Source organism: Rousettus aegyptiacus, unplaced genomic scaffold, assembly GCF_014176215.1.
Source record: "Rousettus aegyptiacus isolate mRouAeg1 unplaced genomic scaffold, mRouAeg1.p scaffold_m13_p_5, whole genome shotgun sequence".
Classification (NCBI taxonomy): Eukaryota; Metazoa; Chordata; class Mammalia; order Chiroptera; family Pteropodidae; genus Rousettus; species Rousettus aegyptiacus.
Genome location: NW_023416308.1, coordinates 95,596,009 through 95,611,605, shown reverse-complemented (window position 1 = coordinate 95,611,605; position 15,597 = coordinate 95,596,009). Strand labels below are relative to the sequence as shown.

Sequence of the window (15,597 nt, the reverse complement as noted above, 5' to 3'; positions counted from 1 at the left end):
AAAATATAATTTTAAATGTGGCCTGATAAGCTCTAAGACTATTAAGGTTTTAACCATCAGAGATATGAAAATTGCTTATTTAATTATCATCTTTCTGAAATATACTTTTTGAATTTTAATTAAGTCTAGAAAATAGGTTCAATGCATTACTATTTATTTTATTACTATTTATTTGAAAGCAATATCTGGATGATTGAAGGTATCATATATGTTATCCTATTTTAAGCTTAGGTGGTCTTTTTTTCAAGCTCTTCTATTCGTTTTTCTCTTAATATTAAATCTCCCTCTTTAATTTAATTTTGTGAGAAACTGTACCTGGAAAAAGACTGACATTCAAAAAGGAAGAGAGATAATCAGTCTTCCTGAAGGGTGAAAATCTTGCAGACTTATCATGTATTTTCTCTAATGGAAACTACTCACCACAACCTGTATCAGCAAAGTAGTTTTCCATTTAAACTATAACTTTATAAATGATCAACTGAGCCATTTCATACCCACTTTTGTTTTGTCTGTCCCCTGTCCCCCCCAAAACAAGCAAATAAAAAGTCTGATACATTCCTTCACTTATTCATACTTGCTTACTCCATTTTATTTTGTAATCTCTAACTTTACGGTCAGTCCTGAGGAAAAAAGTATTTGTCAATACATTAACAGAAGATCTTTTGAAAACATTATGCTCTGTACTGAATTGGTTGCAAGCAACTTTTTGATGCTACCACAGTATCAGAATAACACTACTCTTCCTTCCTCATGCATTAAGAGAAAGACTACATCTTTATGTCCACAAAATCAGATGCACACTAGATGCTTAATAAATGTTTTCTGAAAAGAAAGAAAAAAAATGAATGGATGGATAAATTCCAGTCAATAAAAATAACATTTTTATCAAATCTTGCTTTAGGAAATTTCATCTGTCTGACCGACTCTACCAAAAACTACATTCTCAACATACTTCAAGAAATGTAAATCCTGCTTAAATATACCTTCCCTTCCTTTTACAGTAGAAAATAAAGAATAATGTTGAAAAGTTAATCACATGTAATGACTAGAGAATACATACATATCAATCTACGTTATGTAAATATGACTATCAACAAGATATTACCTGGAGGATATGACAACTTTACCAAATACACAATTTACAGAGTCATGCAACAAAAATGACATAAGAAAAATATGACCCTTTCCCCTCAAAAATAAAAATAAGTAGACTGGAAATGAGTACTTTAAATAAAAATTTGGTTGTGCAGCAGTGACAAATTACCCAAATTAAAATTAATTATGCCTTATGTTTTCCAGAAAGCTTATACAAAGTAAACCCAACTACCATCTAACCTAGTACTAACATTTTTCAAAAATAAAAGTTAACATTTATTGAGCACTTACTAAGTAAGTACCCCTTACGATTCTAAGTACACTACGTGTACTAACTCATTCAATCCTTACGGCAACTCTTAGAGGTGTGTACTATTATTTCCATTTTAAAGATGAGGAAAACAGAAAAGTACTTTACCAAAAGGCACATAATTAGAGAGACATAAAGCTAAAACCATAATTCTAGAATTCTATCCCCAGAGCCTATACTCTTAACCTCTAAGCTATAAACACAGCCCACTGGCTCTATTTAATACAGTTATGTAATTGAACAGTGCTTTAACTACACTATTTGTACTATTTCATGGTTTTGGGGGGAGGGGTTTTGTTTTGTTGTTGTTGTTGTTGTTGTTGTTTTTGGAGAGTCAATATCCTATTGTTTAGTCCTGCTTCACTTGGAAATTCTATATACTCTGGAGCACCCAACAAAGGTTATACAGTGTGTAGGTCTAAATAGTACAGTCTAGAGTGTTTAAACACTCTGCATTGTCTGTCCAGATTTTGATTTAAAAAAAAAAACAAACAAAGCCATCAATTTCAATTTAGGAATCGAAACCACAAGGGAAAACACAAGTGGAAGAAACAGGAAAAAAAAAAAAAAAAAAAGCTTTCTTTACCAGAATTTAATTATTCTGTATTCATTTTCTATGTATTTACTCAACTATATTCAAAGTACAACACCTGCAGATTTTCTTATGTACTAATTGGTTACTAACTGGGTCAACATGGAGAAGGAGCCACAAGTAAATTTCCTCGTTAGTTGTTTCCTTGAATGCCTCCGTAAAAATGGAAGGGGGCAAGCTCCAAAGGGCGTTCTTTCCCTGTTCTCTGTAGCCCAATCTCCTACCTGATAACCCAGAGCATTCCTTCAATCAGCCTAGAACCAAACCCTCCTAAGTGATTTGAGTTTAAGCTCCCTCTGGTCACAGGAAGGAAGCAGGGAGTCAGGAACCCTGGCCTCAAGAACCAACTCTGTGTTTTCCTAGATAGGTGTTTTAACTGTTTTCTTTGCCAGTAAAGTTGTTTATACTGTCAGGACCACGGAATTGGGCAGGTTACTCTTCTAATTGTGAAAACACAAGGGTGAGTGACACCTAGAAAACTACTTTCTCAGCTGTACTACCAATTACCATCTCTGCAATAAGCTTTTCCGGCAAAGAAAACTTTGAAAACAATTCGTAAGGGGAAACCCGACCTGGAGGCTGGTAACCAAACGCAGAGAAAGTGAAAGTTCTAAAGGGAAGGGAGAAAAATGCATCCTTTTGCTTAAGAATTACTCCCTGACGACGAAAACTGTTTAGAAACTTTTGAACTCTGAACAGAGTGTGGAGGAGATGAAGCAAGAGTCAGGGAGGGAGCAGAGGTGTGTTTCCTTTGTCCTAGGCGAATTCGGCGACCCCTGGAAGTTCCGCCCACAGGCTTGGGGTGAGCGCCTGGAGAGCTCCCGGGACTTGGCCACTTTCTCCTCACCTGAGGCACGAAGATTTCTCAGTTGGCCTACTAACTTGGGCCGACGACAACCACTACGGTGCCGGAGAACCTGAACTTGCTGCACGCCTTGATCTCGGCCCTGGGGGAAACTTGAAAGGACGGACAGATTGGGTCCAAGTCCGCCCCAGCAACCGAGGAACGCCTGCCTTTCGTTCCGCCGCTTCCAGCCCCCTTCTGCCAAAGGCTCTTGGAGGCGCTGCGGTTTCCAACTGGTGTTCCTTGCGGGGGTGGGGTGGGCGGTGGAGGAGTAAGACTCTACCATTGACGGGTTTAAATTCACTTTTACTTTTTTTATAAATACCCGATGCAACTTTAAATCTAACTTTTCATTATACTTATCTCCACTCTTTCAGTTTACTGTGAACCTCTGTTACGTTTCTGTGTTCTAAATAACCAAGCAGTTAGTTATACTCCAATTAATAATAATAAAAAAAAGGTGGGAATTTGTTTCCTTAGCACTATATAGTTCTAATAATTTTGGATCTTTTTCCTTCATTTCGTTACAAAATATGCCAGTCTCTTATCCTTTCTATTATACTAAATGTCTCGCCAAACTAAAGAGAGCTGACACAGTAATAACATTGATTATAACATTAAAATTACTGCTTTAACTAAATATATATTCCTTAAAAATACTGGTCTTATCTAAACGCTAAACACTGCCTAATGGCAAGTATAAGGAAGAATTTAAATGTAAAATAAGTACTTAGATTAGGTGTGGAAACACCTGTGAGACTGGTAAGCCTTAAACAATGTAGGTGTCAAAAAAACAACAAAATTTAAAAGACCTCTACTCACTTAGTCACCAATGATCAATGCAATTTTACAAAAAATTGGTAAAACATGCTTTTTAACACTAGATTAAGAATAGCATCTTAATATCATTTAATCTGGAAAGTATTTCACAAATTACTCAATTCTGAATTAGCTTGTTTGTACAGTTCAAGAAAAACATTTTCCTTTTTTTTTGGATTTTCTGTAAATTTCAGTTTTCTTCTTCAGTAAAATAAATACTACCCACACCTCATGGGCTGTTTAGAGAATTAAATGAGATAACATACATAAAGTAAGTAAAATGCCCAGGACATCAAAGGTAAAGTACGATACAGTGAGTGCATATCTGAAAATAAAAAATGGCTTCTCAATTTTATTATCAAACCCAGCATCGTACAAATAACTATTGTATTTGCTAAGATATAAGTAATACAATCTAGTAACTTTATTGATGGTCTATCCAATGTTCAGAAACAATCATATAACCTGCATCGTAACAATATACAGTGCTTCTGATTTTCTTCAATAAAAAATAAATGTCCATATTATGGGGGTTTTCAATACATTATTTCACCATTAAGACTCTGCATTGTTGTTGCACCATCCTATTTATATGATGATATTGAATATAAGCACTGAGAGGGCAGGGATATTGACACATGTACTATTATATCCCTAAATTCTACAATAATTGAACGGATTCGATAGTGGTAATACAAAGAACAATGAAATTCAGATCCTACCATTAAAAATCTCATAGTTATCTTAGCAAACACATTTCCCATTTTTTCCAGTTTTTTTTTCTTTTCTTTTTAAAAAGTGTACTGTCTGAAATAAAACCTACAACCTAGGACTTAAAAGTACCACTGCATCCAATAATTAACTAGGCCAATAAATTTCAATGAATTTATTCTGTAATGCCATCATTAAAAAGAAATGTAAAAAAACAGCCAAATACCAAATAGATTCACAGTCAACACTAAAGGGAGTAGGCCTGGGAGTCCTGAGACATGAAGTCTAGGTCCTCAAACCAAAAGCCATGGACTTTCAATTAACTGAGGCAAACTGACTCCAGCTCAGTCCAAGTGAAACTACCTGGAAGGAACAGGTTCCTACACCTTCCAGCGCTTGGGACCTGTACTTTGGAGGCCTCATTAGTCAATACAGAAAAGGAGAAAATAAAACCCAGAATCCATTAATCTACACCCAACAGGCTCCGCCTCTCCCTCTAGCAGAGGGCACACACCAACCCCCGCCCGCAACCGTCTCACCCACACCCTGAACCCAAGGCCTGGGCCCTGCGCCCGAGGGTCTGGAGGTAGCCTGAGGATCCCAGGTGGCTGACTCCCACCTGCAGCTGCGGCCTAGCCCCGCCCACTTCGGCCACCGCCTCCGGAAACAGCCCTTTCGTTGCCACGGCGACGCGGAGTCGGGCAGCTTCCGCTGGGCCGCACGACGGAGATTCCCGGCGCCAAGCAGCAGCGCGCCGCGGAAACGTCCGGCGTGATGACGTCACGAAGACGGCAGCCAATAAAACGACGCACTGAGGAAGCTGGCTTGGGTTTGAATCTTTTGGTTGAGTTTGAATCGCCGGGAAGCTGATATCGAAGTGAGCAGTGACGACGGTAGCTTCTCTGGGGCCTGGGGTGAAAGAGAGGTACTTGTGGAGAAAACTCTGATCTCCGGACACTCCTTTCGATGACCTGTTTTGCTGGATGCTGAGGGGTCCCGCCGCCTCATGTGTGGAGAACTAGGTGGGTTTGTTGACAATTATGGAAGCGTTAAATTGGGGATGAGGGAGGGGGTAGGGGGAGGTTGGTTCGGGTCCCTGGAGAGAAACCGAAAGGAAGAAGGAACTCGAGAATACCCTAGAGCATGGTTCTGCCTAATGTGGATCTCTCGCCTGCTTAGCAGGAAGGGCAGGAATTTCCTGCCTTAAATTCTGAGGAAGTCGAAGTTTTAAAGGGCATCCTGGCCCCTCCTGCAGAGCGCTTTAATTGTTCAGCATCTTACAGCGTAAAGTGCTTTTCGGACTCCAAATTCAGTGTTTTTGTTTCAGACACAGGTATAAATGTAACTCTGGGCTTAACTATCAAATGAGCACCCTTGGTTCACCAATTTATAAACTACCAATTTATAAACTTTTTGTCCGGCGTGGTTCTGCTGTTAGCCTGTCAAAGATCAGTCAGTAACCTACCGTGAGCATCAAGGTAAAACCTGCCTGCACTGCCTAACGAGATTTCTGAGGTTCAGATGAGGTACGGAAGAGATACTGCTTGGGAAGATGCAAATGAACAGGACTTTAAGCACTGATAATCAGTTCTTCTACCATTTATTCTTAGTTTCTGCAAGACTCTCCTTTAGGAGCTCATAGACAGGCACTCAGTTACAAACAGGTCAAGCCTGAATGCTGTATACCCTATGAAAAGAGATTTGACCAGAACTGAATAATTTTGCTGTATAATAAGTAGTTTAGGCTAACCATTAACAATCAGGTAGAATGTTAGGCATTCTACAGATTTTGGTTGGCAGTGTTATTCCAACACATTCATCTCCCACCTTGAATTCTGGGAGAAATTTATGAACTTTGATGCTAGAGCATATAAGATTCAAAGACTACATAGTGCTTGTTATTAAGTTACCATTTTGTAAGAATTGTCTGTTTCCATACAAAAATTAACTACTTTTAACTCTAGTAAGTAATCGCTTCTGCTATTGAACAAGTATTCACAAGTCCATAAAATTTTCATTTTAAAAGTGCATCTTGTCCCACTATAAATCTACTCTGGATCAATTAAGGTGCACATAAAATGACATTTATGCTATCAACTATAAAAACTAGGAGGAAAAAATAGCACAGACGTCAGTGCTGCCCTTCCTTGCATTTGAAATTATTCTTCCTTAATGCTTGTAAATTAGTAGAAGCAGTGACTCCAACACTAAAATCATTTCAAAAAGATTTAAGTTGCAGAGATACTATAAATAATAGTGTGAAGGATAGTTCATGGTCCTAAAAATGTTTGTGGGATCTAAATCTAATTCAGGTTTGAGTTTATATGTAAGAAATTTATAACTGTATCATTCTACATTCAGAATAGTTTGTGCAACATTTTAGTTTCATTGTTTGAAACTGATTCCAGTAGAGCATAGTTATTAGGAACATGGACCTTGGATTTGGACCTGGGTCCACATTCTGCCTCCCCACTTACTAGCTATGTCATCTTGGGAAAATTACTCATCCTAAAGCTAAGTCTCTGTTTTTCTAAAATGGAGACAATCATAGAATCTACCTTATGCAATTATTTTAAGGATTGAATGAGATGATGAGTGTCAGGTGTTTACCATAATGCCTGGTATAGAGTGTGCTCATGTAATAATCATTGTTTATTATTACTAGTTATCGTAGCAACCTAATCCATGAATTCTCAATTGATAGCATATTCAGTAAGAATAGATACTGTGTGATATCAGACAAGCACAGAACAGTCATGAACTTTCAGTTTTATTTCAACATTCATTTAGGAGCTCCTGTACTGAGCCCTGAGGTTTCTATCAAAAGTAGGCAATATATATTTTTAAATAATTCTTTAAGAAACTTTATGGGGATTATGTATTTATATCAGGGAGAGTAGTGATCAAGTACCTGAACTTTACATTCAGTCAGTTTGAGTTCAAATCCCATGTCTCGTTTCTAATAGTGTGACTTTAGCCAGTTAATCTCTCTGTGCTAGTTTCTCCTTCTATAAAACAGGATCGATGATAATATACCTATATGATAGGATAGTTATGAGGATCAAATGAGAAGTATGTAAATTGCTTAGCATACTTCTATCTGTAGAATAAGTGCTCAACAGAAAGTATGCTATAAGTAGAACTTATTGTTATTAAATGATAATTGCATTTACAGTAAATTTTATAATTTTTTGTTTTGATAAATACCTAGACTTGTTTAAACTCCAATAGTAAAAAAGAATACCTAGTAGAAAGTAACCCTTCCTGTCACCCAGACCTTTATATTTCCCCACCACAGGGCAGCTAGCATTATCAGTTTCTGTCTTCCCTTCCTGAGAGAGCCCATGAATATACAAATATGTATGTGTCTTTTAAAAATACAGATGGTTTCTTTCCGTTATTCTGTTCTTTTTTGGCACACATATCTTGAAAATCTGCATTAGTTTATTCATTTATTCAACAAGTATGTATTGAATCCTAAACTTTCGACAAACCTTGTTCTAGGTTCTGGGATACAGGTAAAGTCCATACTATCACAGTGCTGATATTCTAGAGGGGATACAAGCAATAAATATGCAAGGACAGGATGATACTATTTTGAAGGGAACTTTTAGGGAAATCCTCTGTGAAGTGACATTTGAAGAGAGACCTAAATGATGAACTGAGGAATTAAGATTTGCAAGTATCTGAAGAAAAGTCTTCTGGGCAAAGAGAAGAGAAAGTGAAAAGGCAATGAGGCCAGAATAAGACTGGTTTTCTGAAACACTAAGAAGGGCAGTGCAACTGAAGCAGAATAAAGGGCAAGGATAACATTTGAAGAAAGGGTCAGAGAAGTAGATAGGAGCCAGATATAGAATCTCCAAGACATGCCAAGGAGTTAATTTTATTCTATGCTAGGAAGTAATTGAAGAGTTTAGAGCAGGGGAGTGACATGCGATATATAACATAATGTGATTACTTTTGAAGAAGTTATCAGTGCATACCATCAATGAATTAAATAAAATTTATTGTACTTGCATATAATTGGAGGTGAATCTTTAATTGGTTATATTTTATCTGGAGTGAACAGTACCTAACATTAAGGATCTGCCTGTTCAACTCGGTTTATATTATCTTGCAACAATTGAAGAGAAATAGGTTATAACACCTCTTCATTAAACATAGCAGAGCAATGAGCTGTTTAATGTAAATGAATCTCCCCGAAAACTGAATATTACCCTGGTTAAATGATAGTTGTAATCACCGCCAACAATTAACATAAAACATTATCTTCCAGTTTTCCTAATTTTGTATAACAAGAAATTTAGCACATTTTTAAACTTTTTTTGATGCTTCGGGGTCCTCTCTATAATTGCCTATTATTGCCAATCATTGTACTCTGCCATAATATGTTGATTCTCCTACAGAAATATAGTGTATGTTTGCTTCTACTCTAATGTGTAAATTCCTTCATGGATTCTTTGTCTACTTTTTATAATTTAGTTAGTAAATTATTTGAGAGTTTACTATATAACAGGTTCACTACAAGAGATTAGGGGTATAAAGGTAAAAGATATGTATATGGCTTCATTAGCTGTTATTTCTTGTCACTTTTATCCTTTTCTAATCATATGTGATAATCAAAATTTTAAAACTAGAGAAGGACCTTAGATATCATATAGTCCAACCCTATCATTGTATCGATTGGCAAAGAAAAGCCCCTTCACGAGCTCATTTATTACTTTCTCTTATACTCTACTCTCTCTAGACTAGACATATACCTTTCTTTTATATGAACGAGTTTGTTGGGAATACTTATCTGTAATGTTTTAATTCTAGCAACCAGATCCTACCAGCATGATCTTTTGCTTCTGTTCAACAAATACCACTTAGCAGTAGATACGACAAAATTGATCAGAGGCTGTGATACTATCTTCTGAACAGTCATCTGAAAGTATTTTTCAGTCAACACATTATTACAATATTTAGACATTTCTTTTACCACTTTTTCGTAAACCTAGTCAAGGAATTTGCTTTTTGTGTGCCTTATTCAGAATCAACTAGATGTCCATCTCTTACTTGACCATGTAAGAAAAGAAAGCAGGCATTATGTATCAATCTAAGAACAACCTCATTAATTCCTGAAGACATCAGTATATTTGAACATAGACAGATTTTTACATGTTAGTGATTGATCGGCCGGAGGAGACGAAAATGAGGGTGAGATTGAGCCAAAGCGAAGTATAAAACAGGCTTTATCAGGGTCTGCGGGCAAAGTTCTCTGGTCCCAAGGAAAGGGGCCAGAGAAGTCACGTGTGCCTGGGATATAGGCGTGGTTTTTAAAGATTTTGGCCCAGGATGTTGGTGGGGTTACAGGGCGGGGACTTCTCTGTTTGGCTGATCTAGCCGCGGGAAGTCTCTGCTGTAACTTTGGTCGTGAGCCGTCGGCCATCTTAGGTATTGAGCCACCTTCCCGCTGGCATAATGGCGCCCACGAGCAACCAAGCAGTGATTCTGTTGCCCTTATGTATTTTTATTAAGAAAATTATATATACTCATTTGTTTTGAAAAAGTAGGGGAAATGTGATATTTTAAAAATTAAGATTGATGTCTTAAAATCTGTAACAAGTAAATCTGTAAAACAAAGTTGTATTTGACATTATACTTCTTAAACCTCTTTAGATAATTGTCAAAATTTCTCCTTGAAATGTTATTTGAATAAGATCTGTTGCCTTCTAAAATACCTTCTATATTTTCTAATTAACTTATTAATCAAATCTAAACTCTATAGCTTTGCAGTCAAGATCTAAATCTGGCCCCACCCTTATCCAGCTTTATCTTTTGAATGCAACCCTCGCCCTTTGCAAAAACAAGATTTAAACAAATTAACTATTCAGCCAGTTATGTTTACTGCCAGTTATATCTCCAGTTTTCTACCACAATAGATAAGCTTTTTTCAATTCCCCCATCTAAAATAGGAGCCCACATCTACATTCTTGATCTTCTGTATCCCAGGGCCCAGAAAAAAATGCCACATAGAAGGTACTCAATAAGTATTTGTTGAACGCATAACTAGATTTCCTTCATGAAATGCTTTTTATACCTGGTTACAGTTCATCACTTCCTCTAGGAAGCTCTCTATCTATCCCCCACTATAGTCCGTAACACTGTTAACCATTACCTTATAGCATTTGTTACAGTTATACCTTTACTTTTTTGTATCAGTGTTCTGTTAATATCTGTTTCCCTCACTACACTGTAAGTAATAATAATAATAATACAAACACTTGTATACTCTGTGCCAGGCATTTTTTTAGGTGCTTAATCTTAACTGTATGAAGTGGGTATTATTAGTCCCATTTTACAGATGCGGAAATTGAGCCACAGGAGATTAAACAGCTTTCCCACTGTCAAGGTCACTAAGTAGTAGAGTTAAGAGTTTAACCTAAGCTGTCTGGCCTCAACATCTAATAATTAACTTATCGAATTGATTAGTTAATTAATTAGCAAGAGATACCTTCCAACCTCGAGATTCTAAAGTCTATTTTAAAATAATCACCTGATGTTTTATATATGTTTATTTAACTATTTCATTTGTGTACATTTTATCTATCATTTAAAAAAGTATATCAGTTACAGTCAAAGCATCATTGACTTTCTAAAAGCTTTTAGAAATGTCTATGGAAGTTAGTTTTTTGATATTACAAGGAACATGGGGAGTACTAGCCCTTAATAGACAGAGGTCAGAAATGCTAAACATCTTCTGATACATGGGACAGCTCCAAACAAGAAAGAATTGCCCTACCCAAAGTGCCAGGCATAAGCCTACTGGGAAATACTAAAAAGATAGATCAGTATCTTTGGGAAGAAGAGGCACAACTGAGGGCAAATAAGGAAGAGAATTGACATTTATTGAATGCCTAAATACACTTAATACCTGTTATCTCTTTTAGCCTTCACAACAGTGCTCTGAGTATTATCTCTTTTATACAAATGAGAAACCTGAGATTCAGTGAAATTAAATAATTTGTCCAAGGTCATGGAAGTGAGACATAGGTACTTTGTGGGACTTGACTAGACAGAAGTTCAAGGATGAAGAAAAGAGTTGTAATTCACTTGGGACCTGACTGTTAAAATCCAAATGACCATCTTTCTTCTTCAGCGTTCTATTTTTGGGTTAGGACAGAATCCTAAAAAGGAAGTGCTGTGTCCAGTGTCTTCTGCTTTTAGATTGTGTCGGCCTTATTTGAATTCTTGCCAAAAGTATATGGTTTTATGACATATCTTAGCTTTATTATCGCTGTTATTTTTCCCATTTTAAAAAACAAACGAAATATTTTAACCCTTCTTCTCCCTTTACCCACACCATTTTTTCTCTCACTTTTGCAGTAGTACTTTCTTTGTTCACGCTCTAAGTCTTCTCCCATTCAAGCTTTTACCCCATTATTCCCCCCAAATTGCTCTTCTCATTGTTCTCTGTTGCTAAATCCCATGGTTACTCTTATTAAGTACTTAGCATATTAGCAGCATTCAACAAAATTAATCATCTCTCTTCCTTGATTCAAAGCTTTCCCCCAAATCTTAATCCCTTTTGAAGCCTTTAAAATCTTTAAAAAGCTTCAGAAGGCATTAAGACTCTGAGGACAGCCTTTACTCTCTTAACTTGGCTTGCAGCTGCCTGGACATTTCCACCTGGATGTATATTAAAATTCTCTAAGATGTACAGAACTGAACCCCTGATCTTCTCCCTAAAATCTGCTCTACCCTCCATTATTATCATCTCAGTCCATGGGTCCGTCTTCTAACATCCAAGCCAAGAACTTTGGACTTATTCTTGAATCCTATCTTTCTTTCATATTCCACATCTATCTATCAGGAAATTCTATTGTTTCTACCTCTGGAATACATCCAGAATCTGACTGCCACAATAAGTTGACAACATCATCTCTTGTCTATATTTCTTCAATGATATACCTGGTCTTTATTCTCTATGTTATATACACAGCAGTGAAAGTGATCAGATTATGTCACAATACAGAAAATTAAATGGCACACATACAAAACCTGGATAAATCTTTTTACCTGAAAAATTAGTCAGACCCTGGTCTTCCACTTAAGCTCAAGCACTGCAGCTAAACCACGTATAATCACAGCTAGGCTGGCTACCCAGAAAACCTAGCTTTCATTTTATAAGGGCTCCAGCACTATTTTAGTTTGGGTCATGGGAATGAACGAGAAAGGATCTTTCAGAATCATATCAAGGTAATGAAAGGAGACCCTTGGCTTGTGAACTCTTTTTAGTAGAAGTTGTCTTGGCTACAAGCATATTAACTTTTGACTCTTAAAAAAGTTTACTAATAGCCTACACTGTTGACTAGAAGCCTTACCAATAACATAAACAGTCATTAATGCATATTTTGTATGTTATATGTGTTATATACTGTTTTCTTACAATAAAGTAAGCTAGAGAAAAAACGTTAAGAAAATCATAAGGAAGAGAAAATACATTTAAAGTATTTATTTTAAAAAATCTGCTTATAAGTGGACTTGCACACTTAAAACACAAGTTGTTCAAAGATCAACTCTGTGTGTGTGTGTGTGTGTGTGTGTGTGTGTGTGTGTGTATTTCCAGTCCAATTTACCAGGTGACTGGAACAGAATTAATACCTTTTTAAATGAATACTACATGCCAGTCATTTTGTGTATAAGTAGAGCTAATATTAATACTTTATTTTCTTTTTAATTTCAGAGAAGTATTTAGGCATTCATATAATATAAACAAAGGAATCAAGATAATCAACAATGTCTGTCACCGAGGAAGACCTGTGTCACCACATGAAAGTAGTTGTTCGTGTACGTCCTGAAAACACAAAGGAAAAGACAGCCGGATTCCATAAAGTAGTCCATGTTGTGGATAAGCACATTCTAGTTTTTGATCCCAAACAACAAGAAATCAGTTTTTTCCATGGAAAGAAAACTGCAAATCGAGATATTACGAAGAGACAAAATAAGGATCTTAAATTTGTATTTGATACTGTTTTTGATGAAACTTCGACTCAATTGGAAGTTTTTGAACACACTACTAAGCCAATTCTTCGCAGTTTTTTGAATGGATATAATTGCACAGGTAATTATTTCATTTGGGGTTGAATTTTTCCATCTGATTTCAGTTTTACGTTGGAAGGATATCTATTTGGCCCTTTAATCTAAATGTAATCAATTTTAAGGTGCATATTTGCTAAAAATTCTTTAGTAGACTTACTGTAAATATAAACTTGCCTTCAAATTTGGTCATCATATATAACATATTTCATTTGTGAAAATATCTTCCAGGGTCTAGCTATGATCCCTATAGATAATCATCCTTTCAGTTTCCATGTTATTAGACCACATGCTTCTTGTAATTGATGTCACATTTCCCACAATTTTCGTATTCTTATGTCCACTGCTTAACTATACAACTATTATCTCTGTGAAGTAATCAGACATTTCTGAACACTTGGCAGTTTCTTTATAACACCTTTCTTTACAACACCTTGAAACAAAAATGTTAAAAGCCCATGTTAATTGGGTATCATGTGCTATTTTAGGATATCTTCACCCAAAAAAGTATTTTTTGTACTCTAAATGGACTTATAATTGCATTTCAAAATGGCCATGTTAATTTCCAAGAAAGAGAGATATCCGAAAGGACTCTCAAACCACTGGTTATAAGGCATTTAACATTATTATTAATATCTTATTTTTGGAATTAACACGATTTATGACATTTTCTTTAAGGTACCCCAAAACTATAACATGTTTCACTGTCTTTCACTGACTAGTTCAGTTTTATTACAGAAGACTTACCCTCTTGGTTGATCAAGATTAGAATGTGGCTTATTGATTAAAACTGCCATGAATATCATTTTAAGCAGATACTCTTCCTCATGCACGAAATGCTGTATTGTATCTAGAGATTTAAAAAATTTTTCTTGACTCCAAATGAAAAAAATCTTCAGCGAGTTAATACTGAATATTTGTTTTTTTCTTGACTTTATTTTATATTCTTATCCAGATGTCTTAGGACTTCTCGATATACTACTGGCCTACAGAAAATAGAACAAAATGAAGTATAAAATCAGTTTAATTCATTCTACTGAAAAGTATTTTTGAGGTTCATTAACATTTAGCAGAGAGATTTAACATAAAAATATTTTCACCAGTAATAATATAAGAATTCTACCTTAACTGAATATTATATTGGATATTTGCCCTGTGTAATCCAGAGTGGATCTGTTTTTTTGTGCTTTTGTTTTTGGGTTTTTTTTTTTTTTTTTTTTTTTTTTGCATTTGAAACAACACATCACTTTTATGTTATAATATATAGGATCTTGAAAATAAAGTAATTTTCTTAAAACAATATTTTTTTGTTTTAAATTTGGAAAGAAATTTTTTAAATGGCTTCTCTCTGGAATTTATTCACACAGCAAACTTGAATTGAGTACCTGCTTTATGCCAGGTGGTTTACTAGGTACAAGGACTACATGGCCTCTGCCTTGGTTGGAGCTCACAGTTGGAAACATAATGTGATGCATGCTAGAATAGAACGATGTGCAGCACAAACTGAAGACTCAAATGAGGGAGCAGACATTTCTGCCTAAGATAGGGAAGGCACAGGAAAGTGACATTTGTGCTGGATATTTAGAACGAGTAGAAGTTTCCCAGTTAGATTAAGTAGAGGGACTCTGCAGGACAGAAGCAAAGGAATAGAAAAAGAGCAGTGCTTGCAGAGAACTTCAAATAATCTGGTATAACTAGGGCACACAAGGAGAAATTGGCTGGAGAGATAACCAGGTGCCATGTCTTAGAATGCCTAGTAGTAATCCAAGGCAAGACATTTGAGCTTTCTCATGTAGGACAATGGGACAATTAATATCTGACATATTCACATTTCATTTTTCATAAAAATAACTATAAATTCTAAGGGATGGATTAAAGAAGATTGAGACTAATAGAGTAACTGATAATTGATTACTTAAAATTTGTAAGGTTGCTGTACAGGAATGGGAACAAGTGTTGGGGAGAGGTGAGGCAGACAGATGGATAATGGTACCATTCATCAGAATAGAGAAGATAGGAATAAGAGTAGATTTCTGCTAAAATTCCCAGATTTTAAGGATAAAACTATACATTAATTTTGGATATGTTGGGTTTAAAGTCCCCGTTTAGGATATCCAGATGGAACTATCCACTAAACAGCAGATA

At 35.9% G+C, this 15,597-nt stretch overlaps 2 protein-coding genes across 6 annotated transcripts in view; one reads left to right on the top strand and one right to left on the bottom strand.

Moving 5' to 3' along the window:
- Positions 1 to 5,114, bottom strand: part of METTL15 (methyltransferase like 15) — a 159,646-nt gene extending 154,532 nt beyond the window's left edge. Inside the window, exon 1 of one of the 4 annotated variants that reach the window (XM_036221684.1) lies at positions 4,991 to 5,114. Coding sequence is in view for 3 of the 4 variants with exons in the window: in XM_036221683.1 (XP_036077576.1) it covers positions 2,845 to 3,127 (283 nt within the window). In the remaining variant the exon portion in view is untranslated. The other 3 variants (XM_036221683.1, XM_036221686.1, XM_016122994.2) reach the window with 3 other exon arrangements.
- A 71-nt stretch (positions 5,115 to 5,185) lies between these two features.
- Positions 5,186 to 15,597, top strand: part of KIF18A (kinesin family member 18A) — a 76,193-nt gene continuing 65,781 nt past the window's right edge. The window contains exons 1-2 of one of the 2 annotated variants that reach the window (XM_036221681.1): positions 5,186 to 5,393; positions 13,100 to 13,477. In XM_036221681.1, the coding sequence (XP_036077574.1) occupies positions 13,153 to 13,477 (325 nt within the window). In that variant the 5' untranslated portion in view covers positions 5,186 to 5,393; positions 13,100 to 13,152. The remainder of the gene's footprint in view (positions 5,394 to 13,099; positions 13,478 to 15,597) is intronic. The other variant, XM_036221682.1, reaches the window with a different exon arrangement.